The 10000-nt window shown below is 50.6% G+C and overlaps 1 protein-coding gene and 1 long non-coding RNA gene across 2 annotated transcripts in view; both read right to left on the bottom strand.

Moving 5' to 3' along the window:
* Nucleotides 1-2778, bottom strand: part of LOC125037532 — a 4337-nt gene extending 1559 nt beyond the window's left edge. Inside the window, exons 1-3 of the mRNA XM_047630699.1 lie at nt 2505-2778; nt 1043-1130; nt 1-554 (exon numbers count right to left, since the gene is read on the bottom strand). The exon at nt 1-554 is cut by the window's left edge and continues 1559 nt beyond it. Of these exons, the coding sequence (XP_047486655.1) occupies nt 1-554; nt 1043-1130; nt 2505-2626 (764 nt within the window). The 5' untranslated portion in view covers nt 2627-2778. The remainder of the gene's footprint in view (nt 555-1042; nt 1131-2504) is intronic.
* A 7104-nt stretch (nt 2779-9882) lies between these two features.
* LOC125037613 overlaps nt 9883-10000 on the bottom strand; it is a 2426-nt gene continuing 2308 nt past the window's right edge. Inside the window, exon 3 of the long non-coding RNA XR_007115983.1 lies at nt 9883-10000. This exon is cut by the window's right edge and continues 34 nt beyond it. This is a non-coding gene — a long non-coding RNA (uncharacterized LOC125037613).

Raw genomic sequence — 10000 nt, 5'->3', positions numbered from 1 at the left:
GGCGAATGTCCTCGGAAGGTGTAGATCTGGTGAAGCATCGGAAATCCAAAGGAGTGTGTACAACCGATCATGGCGAGGTCCGTCTGCTGGAGTTGCTCCCCGACGCCTGGAATAACAGCTGTCAGATCCCCGACGTTAATGAGGCCGTAGTCTAGGTGGGCTACGATCCCTGCTGCGTGGTGTTCCACAGGGGGGAGTTGCTGGAGAGTCATCTCCCTCACCACGCTCTGCTGAAGGGCCTCGCCGGACTTCAGGAGAACCGAGAGCCTCTGGTGGAGCTTCCTGGTGTAGTCCCAGAAGTTGTCCCGGACGTCGAAGGGCGTCTCCATCCTATGCACAGTGGGGCGCACGTGCAAGCCGAGGATCGGGAGGGGACGGCGCTTCATGTAGCGTCTGAGATCCGTCGCTAGATTGATGCTCATGTGGTGAGCCTCCCCCTCCACTCCCGCCTCCCTCGCCATCTCTACAATGGCGGTATTAATCACAGCCTCCATTCCGCTGTTAAACGTCACGCCATTGGCTCTGCACTTTGCCGTGAAGGACGCCAGAGATTTCTGCTTGACAGTCCGATACACAAACTTATTTATGTCTCTACCTCCTTGTTTCTTTGTCCACAACTATTTTTTTTTTTTTAAACCTACTTTTAGAATGCAGAACCCCTATTCTGAATGAAACCATAGCCATTATATCTTTTAAAATCCAAATCAACCAGTCTTCAGCATCCAAGTCATGGTGTCAGAATCAAAAGCCAATTTTATTTATACCACTAGTTAAAATATTCCATAAGCTCCATAACTACGATTTTTTTTTTTTTTTTTTTTTTTTTTTTTTAACCAAAGTCTTCTAAGAGCGTTCAGAACCCAAAACTTTTAGATACAGTACAAACCCTTTTTTTCAGATATAATGCTCGCAGCCATTTTCACAATATATATTATAAAATGTCATTATTCAAATCATATGTTACTACTACTACCATTATCTCTACTATTATCACTGGTTTTGTTATTCTCTTCTTTTCACAAGGAATTCCAAGTCAACTCACCTCGAAGTCAATCTCAGGATTCGGGTCCTCGCAAACCCACAGCTTCCCGTCTCGTTTCTTGAGGAAGCACCGGCAGTTGGGGATCTTCCTGTTAACATTTTTGCACTCTTAGTATTGTTGTTTTCTGATGACATTATACTAATTATTATTTTCGCCCTTATTTACGTTTCCTCTTGCAATATCTTTGGAGTTTCTTCCAACTGGGATTCGTTCTTTATGCTAAACTTCCAAACTTCATGAATTTTTTCTCACTGACACTAAAACCAAACCAACTGACTCTATAGCATGTTAACTGCCCAAACTATTGTGAATTACCTTCTTCAATTAGTAACCAAGCCCACCTGTATTCCTAAGAGATCTAGGGACAAAGCTAAACACTAGACTTTTTCCTTAAGACAAACCCCTTTCATGCATGAAAAAAAAACAAAAAAAACGGGGATTTCCCACTAGGACATAGTTCCCGTCCTACCAACAGGTTCCTCCTCCTCATCATTAAGTATACGATTTTCAATATGCTGAGTGGGATTCTCTTTGCAGCTTCCGTTTTTGCTATACATAGAAAATAAATTCAGAATAGTTCAGCTCCCAAAGTTCTCAAAGTTGTAAGATGTAAATAACATTCTTTCTCAACGCATGAGAGTAAAGTAAAAAGAAGCCACGTCCAAGGCACTCTATGTTCAGGCCTTAATAACTGCTCTAAAATGGTTAAGCTGGAAGTTCCTCTGATAACAAAATATCTATAACCTAAACTAGCCCTCACTCTTATCCATAGCCAGGGTACTTTCCTAAAGACTTTTTTTTTAATCATCCTTCCCTAAGGAAAATCCAGATGGGTCAATTTCAATTATTCCTCTTAAGCCTTTGCCTTACTTCTGACAATCCATCTCAATGCAGACCTGGGTAATCAGCCTCTGTTTTACCCAAGTGCGAATGATATCAGGCCTCCCATCAAATTTTCAATGTACCGTTCGCTAAGCTTTTACAAAGCCCAACACTTCACCATTTACAATTGCCTTGAAAGTTGTCACTATTCTCCATAACCTTCTCTCTTTTCAAATGACTCAAATCCCTCTGTAACCTTCCGATCTCCCTCCTTATAGTGAGAGTGTGCTAGGGCGATCTCTTTTCGAAGGCTTTTTGTTTTTTTGGTATCTCCCAATACCCGGTCACCCCCCCCCCCCCTTGTTAATTGGATATCCATACACATTTTACTTGAATCTAGCATAAAGGCCCCAAATAATCTTGATCTTTCCCTCTCCCACCCTCCCTCCCTCCCTCCTCACCCCTACTAACCCCTCCCTACTCTTCTCACCCTCCCTCCCTCCTTCCCCATCTCTCCCACCCTCTCTCCCTACACTCTCTCAACCCCTCTCACTTTCCTGCCTTCCCTTCCTCCTTCCCTCCCCACCCCCTCCCAACCTCTCTCGCTTCCACGCCTCCCCTCCCTCCCTCCGACCCTCACCTCTGGTAGTGCCTCAGGGCCTGTTCAACGTGTTCAGGGTTCAGGGGCTTGACGGTGTTGTATCTGTAGCGTCCGCCTGTTTGCTTGCATCCGATGTCGTGTCCTGCTTTGAACATCTCCATCTCTCTGTAGGCCGGCCACAGCCATTTAAACTCACGCCCGTTTTCAACTCCGCAGAAAAATTTGTTTTAAGTTTTAACTATTTTTCATTCATGATTCATACCTCTGTTCATTATATATAATTCGTGTTTAAGACTATTTATAGATTTTTAAATATAAATCGTGGTTAAGACTATGTATGAATATATATATATATATATATATATATATATATATATATATATATATATAAATCGTGTTTAAGACTAACTGTTCATTATATATACTCGTAAATCGTGTTTCAAAGACTAGTGCATATGCTTTGTAATTTGAAGGCGGTAACTATGTGATATGTGTGTTTGACAGCTATAAAGAAAAGTAAAATGAAAATCTCTCTCTCTCTCTCTCTCTCTCTCTCTCTCTCTCTCTCTCTCTCTCTCTCTCTCTCTCTCTCTCTCTCTCTCTTTTACACACACACACACACACACACACACACACACACACACACACACACACACACACACACACACACACGCACGCACAAATCAAAAATAAATGGATGAAAATACTTGCTCATAACTTTGCGGGACTGGAAATGAGGAAAACTTGACTTTGTTGGGGGGGGGGGGGGGGGTTGCGAAGTTCTAGCTTCGCCCGGGCCTTCTAGATATGGCCCGGCCTGTGTCAGCTTTTTTACGGCTGTCTCATTGAGTTGTCTGACACTCGGTGCTTACCGTGGCGGCGGGATTGCCAGCAAGCGCTCCTGCCGCCATGGTGTAAGCATTTCGCATAGCCTCTTTACCAGCACGGCGGCTGTTGTGGGCGGTCCATGTCTCAGGAATTGTGTATGGTTACAATTTTCTAGGTAGTGGACTAGTGTGGCGTTCGGCTCGCCGCAGTGCTTGCAGCACCATTCATCGCGTTCGATTGTTGGGATAATCTGCCATGCACAGTGGTAACCTAGGCGCATTCTGTGAAGAATGACTTCGGTACCTCTGTTGCTTACTTCAGAGAGTGCCAGTGGTTCAGAGCCTGTGGCGTCTGAGTACCAGCTGGCCGAGGGGGAGGTTCTCGTTTCCTCTCTGTGGAGCTGCCGTAGGAAGGTACGACCGACCAAGGCACACTTCTCCATAAGTAATTTTCGGCTCGGTTTTATCGTCATGGGATTTGGGGGCATACCCCTGCCAGCGGCGGCTAGTCTGTCAGCAAGCTCGTTCCCTCTGATGCCGATGTGGCTTGGGACCCAATTGATGATAATTCTTCTACCCTGAGCAAGAATTCTCTGTGCCATTGTGAGAATCGTGGTCAGTAGGTAGATGTTGTCTGTGGGTGAGCTGTGCTGAAGACAGTCAATGGCTGCCCTGGAGTCTGTGTGTATGACCACGTGTCCTTCCCTTAGGGACGCGTGGCCTAGGGCTCCCATGATTGCAACTGCCTCTGCCTGTAGCGAGGAGGCGTTGTCTGTTACCCTCATGGATCGCGTGGCATCCCTAGCTGCAAAGCCGGCGCCTGCAGTGTGGCTCAAGGGATCGACCGATCCATCCGTGTAGTATGTTCTACTACCCGGATGAGTGATGGCTGCAATGACCCTGTGGGCTTCTGCCTTTAGGCTAGGCATGGGGTATAGGCTCTTTTTCATTGACAGGTTCATTATGTTGAACTCTATCAGGCTCAGTGCCCACGGCGGGGCTTCGGCAAAGGCGGGGGATGGGGGGAGTCCATGCCCTTAGCAAGAAGCTGTTCTTTGAGCTGATGGCGTATCAACACCCTGGCTGTATGAGACAGCCAGGAGTTGTTTGCAACGAGCTCGTTGTCTTGTTCGAGGCATCTGACTAATTTTTGTCTTAGGCTTGTGTTCCTGGGAGCCTGGATGACCTTTGACAGAAATTGTGTTGCCGTTAGATCGATTCGTGAGTCCAGGGGGAGAAGGTTTGCCTCCATCAGGAGGTTGAGAACCTTCGTCCACCTCTGTGTGCTTTTTCTTTGCAGCAATTAGAGCGACTGAGGCATAGTCCACAATGGGCCGGACAGTATGTTCATAGAATGATCTTAGTACTTTGTGTCTGGCCCCTATGCGTCTCCCAGTCATTGCTCTCATGACAGACAGTCTTGCTTTGGTTCGGTCAACCAGGTACTGGACCTCCTTATGGAAGGAGAGGGTCCGGTCTATCCTTACCCCAAGGTATAGGTAGTCCTTGACCCATTCTAATTCCACTCCCTGGATTTTCAGTCTTGTGCCTCGAACTCTCTGTCTCAAAGCCATGGCTTTGGATTTGGCAGCAGAGATCTTTAGTCCCGTCCTACAACACTCCTCTGACACGAGGTCCAGACAACGCTGGGCTTTATTCTGGCTGCGTGGTCCAGTGGAGGTGATAGCGAGATCGTCTGCATACGAGATGATCTGGCACCCCACTGGGAGGTTTATGTTGAGGATGCAGGACATTAAAGTGTTGAATAGGGCTGGACTGAGAACCCCACCCTGTGGCGTTCCATTTTCGAGCGGCATGTGCTGCGATAGGTGACCCTGGAATTTGACATTGGCAGTCCTGTTCCTGAAGTAGTCACCTATCCAAGCCAAGAGCTTTCCTCTGATTCCCTTCTGGATCAGGCTTTCCTGAATGGCAAGCGGACTTGCCAGTTCAAAAGCCTTCTCCAGGTCAAGGAATACCACCACAGCTGGGCCCTTGCTGATTGTGCTTAAGAGCGTGGCTAAGCTGTGTGCTGTGCCTATGCCCCTTGTGAACCCGTGAAGGTGTTCGTGCGGGGGTCCCGTTTTCCATTGAAGCCGGTTTAGTACCATCCTCTCGGCCGTCTTGGCCAGGCAGCTGAGCAGAGAGATGGGGCGGTACTTCCCCGGCTCCTTTGGTTTTGGGACGGGAACTATGGTAGCCCTCTTCCAACTCTGGGGTAGAGTGGAAGTTTCCCAGGACTTGTTGATGAGTTGCAAGAGTGCACGCTCACCTGCTAGTCCTAGGTGGGAGATAATGGGGTACGAGATCCCATCAGAGCCCGGGGCTGTGTTGGAACTGGTTTTATAGGCTTTCCTTAGTTCCCTCAGAGAAAAGATAACGTCTGAGTTATCGGGTTCGGCTGCCCTTTCTCTGATCTGAGCGTGTCTGTCTGGCTGTAGACGCTCTTGTCTTGCCCTCAGCTCGGCTGGCAGACTGTTGCTGCTCGTTCTCGCAGAGAACTCGTGCGCCAGTCTGTTAGCCTCTGCTTGGGGGTCGTGATGGGTGCACCTCGGGGCTGAGCGGCTGGTAGCTCGCTTGACCCGTTGCCACAGCTCTGAAAGGGTGGTTTGGTGGTCGGGCACGGCAAAGGTCGCGGGCTCGCGCCACGCAGCCGGCCGGGGGCCGCCGGGGTAACCATTCCCCGTGCCGCCCCGCTTCTCGGTCGGTCTGTGGCCCTGCCCTTCACACAGGCGACCGCTCCCGTCTAGACGTCCGGAATGGTTTTCGAGTACCGCCCCCCCCCCCCTCACTGAGGTGAAACAACCTTTGGATGGTTGCTTCAGAGGGATGAAAGGAACCAGCTGACAAAAAGGACAAAACCCCCCTTCCCTCACTGAGGTGAAACAGCCTTTGGATGGCTGCTTCAGAGGGAAGGGGGAAACACTTTGAAAAGACACAGGTCCTTTCCTTCCTCACTGAGGTGAAACAACCTTTGGGTGGTTGCTTCAGAGGAATGTAAGGAACTGCCTGGCAAGAACGCAAAACCTCCCTTCCCTCACTGAGGTGAAACAGCCTTTGGGTGGCTGTTTTAGAGGGAAGGGTGAACTACTTCGAAAAGACACAGGTCCTTTCCTTCCTCACTGAGGTGAAACAACCTTTGGGTGGTTGCTTCAGGGGAACGAAAGGAAGTGCCTGACAAGAACGCAAAACCTCCCTTCCCTCACTGAGGTGAAACAGCCTTTGGGTGGCTGTTTTAGAGGGAAGGGGGAACTACTTTGAAAAGACACAGGTCCTTTCCTTCCTCACTGAGGTGAAACAACCTTTGGGTGGTTGCTTCAGAGGGATGAAAGGAACTGCCTGGTAAAAGTGCAAGACTCCTCTTCCCTCACTGCGGTGAAGCAACCTTTGGGTGGCTGCCTCAGAGGGCTGAGCATAAGGGCTCCAAACAATGATGTCTCGTAGGTGGAAGGGCAACCCCTCTGGTCTCTCCCCAGGGGTTTACACCTACCCACGCGTTTGCCGTGCGTGGCAGCCTTGTGCGCTGTGGAGACGGGAGTCCTGGAGGTTGAGCGATGCCGTGAACGAGTACGCCCTGCGGCCAGCAACACGCCTCTTTGGTCCTCTATTCCAGCAAGACAGGCGGCCTGATCCCGGCCCGGTCACGGTCAATCGGCTGGTCTCCCCCGGGAGGCTAGGGTCAAGCAGTCATGCCGCCATTGGCACTCACAATGGTCCGTGAGTGCCGTCACAATGGCTATTGGCTGCGTATATCCTCTCATCACTCCTGTTGCTGTTAGACACTGGTTCTGACACTCAGCTTCCCCTTGTTGGACTCCGTGGTGGGTGGGGGCGTGAGAGGATGAAGCACTTACCAATTCATGGAAAAAACAATCAAACACCCCCCACAGACTGAACTTACAGTTGACGAACCGCGCAAGGCCCAGACCACGGTAGTCACCATGAAGGCATATGTGCCTTCCGGTGGCAAAAGAAAGCCCCAAGCACAGGATGACACTGTCACCCCTGCTGCTAAGGTGGACAAGACCGAAGCCAATGGGTCTGTCCACCGAATAGTCAAAGATCTTGACTCGCGAGCTGGCCTCTCCAGGCCAGCAGCTAAGCCAGGGAGGCCCCTGAGTTCACAGACGGCCTCCCCGACTGAGAGGGGAGAGCAGGCTGAACCAGCCGCATCAGCTCCTGCCTCCTCAAACAAGCCCGAAAGCCGAAAGGGCGGGCCGAAGCGTCCGAGGCCGGATACCGACTCTGATGAAGAGTCGGGACCCCCTAAACGCTTCACCCAGTTCAAAGTGCCAGCTAAACCCGAAGGCTTCGACAATGCCTACCAATTGGTCAGGGCATTGGAGTTGCAACGGAAAATCCGTTTGTCGATCCGGGTCGCCCGAGATCAGGGCATGATCATAATGCCCAAAGATCAAGCTACCTTAAATTTCCTCCGGGAAACGAAGGAGCTAACTGATGGGAGAAAAGTGAGTCTTTCCCCACTAAGTCCCGAGGAAAAGAGAACCAAGATGGTGCTACTTGGCTTCTCAGTCTCGTACGATGTGGAGCTGATCGCTTCACACCCACAGGTCGTGCAGGCTTCCCGAATGTCGAAGGGGAAGACCCCAACCAGGCAAGTCCTGGTGACCATGAAAGGTGCCCCAACCACTACCCTTGATCTGGGTAACTGGGGCACCTACAACCTTCGAACGTATGTGCCAGAACCACTTCGGTGTTTCAAGTGCCAGAAATACGGTCACCACAAGGCTAACTGTACAGCCAAGCCTAAATGTGGTGTCTGTAGCAAGGCACACAACACAGAGGTATGCCTCAAGGCATACAAAGAGGAAAAGAGGGACACAACAGCCAAATGTCCCAACTGTGCCAAGAAGCATCATGCCTGGAGCCTGACTTGCTCTGTCAGGAAAAAGGCGGCCCTCAGGCGACAAGAGGTTGCTCAAAACCGATCAGACTTTGTTCCTGCCCCACCGGGCACCCATGTCTGGGGAAGGAACAAAAGCGAAAAGGCCCCCCGACCTCCTAAGAGGAAGGAAGCCGCCCCCCAGCCGACACCGGATGTCTCCAACAAAAAGGAGTTTCCGACAATGCCAAAGGTGCAGAAAAAGAAACTAAAGAAAAAAGTTTCTAAGAGCACCACAAAAACCTCCCCAACAGATGATCATCTCCTCTTTGACGAGGACGATATGACTCTCCTGTTAACTGCTGTTGTCACAGTAGTAGCAACAGCCCTGGGGAGGTCGAGTGAGGAGGCCGAGAAGGCAGTTTCGGTCGCCATGACGGCAATGACCCAGACTGTCGCAGCCCTGAAGGGAAGAAAGCTGGCTAGAGAAAAACCAGCCTCACCCTCACCCCAGGACGAGACTCCCCTCCCCACTCCAAACCAGGCCATGCCTTCACAGGCAGAGCCAAAACAGGCTGAATCTGTGCAGCCAGAGCCAGATCACGCTGACCTTGCCCAGGCAAGGCCAGCAAGGCCAGCCAAGAAAAAGCCTGAGAGAAAAGCCGAACCAACCAAAGTCAGAGCTACCAAAGGCTCTCCACCCCCCAGTGGACCCAAGGATAGTCTGACAACAGACGAGGAGCCCTCAACCAGCGAGGACCTCGCAATGGAGTTGTCAGACTCCGACGATGTCTCTGATGTAACTATCACTGAGTAACATCATGACACACCATCTAAGCATCTTACAGTGGAACATCAATAGCTTCTCTGCAAAGAACGCTTTTCTCCAAGCAGTAGTGCGATCAAGGAACATTGACATTGTCATGCTCCAGGAGACATTAACAGTGGACACTGTTCGCTTCTCAGGGTACCATGCCTTCACACTGCCACGAACACCTGGCAAGAGAGGCTTGATCACCCTTGTGAGAGCAACAATCCCCTGCTCCGCAATAGCCGATGCATCGCACTGTGGAGACGATGTTGAATCCCTTGCCGTCGAGGTTCACCTGGCCGGGGGGCCCCTCAAACTGTACAATGTGTACAGCCGGCCACGCTGTAAAAGCTTAGACATCAGCCAGGTCTGTGCTTCTGCTGCACACGACCGAGTGATCATAGGGGGAGACTTCAATGCACACCACCCCATCCTGGCTCCCTGCCGGGCACCGGATGCGGCCGGCTATCACATAGCCGACGTGCTAGAGACATTCCCTGAGATCGCTCTCCTCAACACCCAAGAGCCAACGCATGTCAGAGGAGGGGTCCTAGACCTCACCCTGGCCACTGCGACTCTGGTGGGGAGGATTGGCTGGTGTGTCGATGAGACCGTCACAAGTGACCATTACGGCACTATAACTACCCTCATGGATGCTGGCCCAGCCGAAATCCTAAGACCAAATCCAAGATGGAAAACAGACAAGGCCAACTGGCAGGCGTTTCAAAACGCCTTGGCCCTCTGTCTGAGATGCAACAATCCCCCACAAAGCGAAAATGTGGAAGTGCTCGAAGCCAGCCTGCTAAACGCCATTAATGAAGCAGCCTCACAGACCATACCCAAAACTCGGCCTGGGTCCAGAAGTCACAAAGACGCCTGGTACTTCAATGACGAGATCAGGGAGGTCAACCACAGGGTGAACATGTGCCGAAAACTATTCCGAAGGCAAAGAACCCCTGACAACCTATCCCTCCTAAGGGAAGCTGTCACGGATGCCAAGGAAACTGCCAACAGAGTCAGGCAGGAAAAGTGGCTGGAATGGTGTGAGTCCTTC

The sequence above is a fragment of the Penaeus chinensis genome, chromosome 23 (assembly GCF_019202785.1).
Source record: "Penaeus chinensis breed Huanghai No. 1 chromosome 23, ASM1920278v2, whole genome shotgun sequence".
NCBI classification, from domain to species: Eukaryota; Metazoa; Arthropoda; class Malacostraca; order Decapoda; family Penaeidae; genus Penaeus; species Penaeus chinensis.
This window is presented reverse-complemented; position numbering and strand designations above follow the sequence as displayed.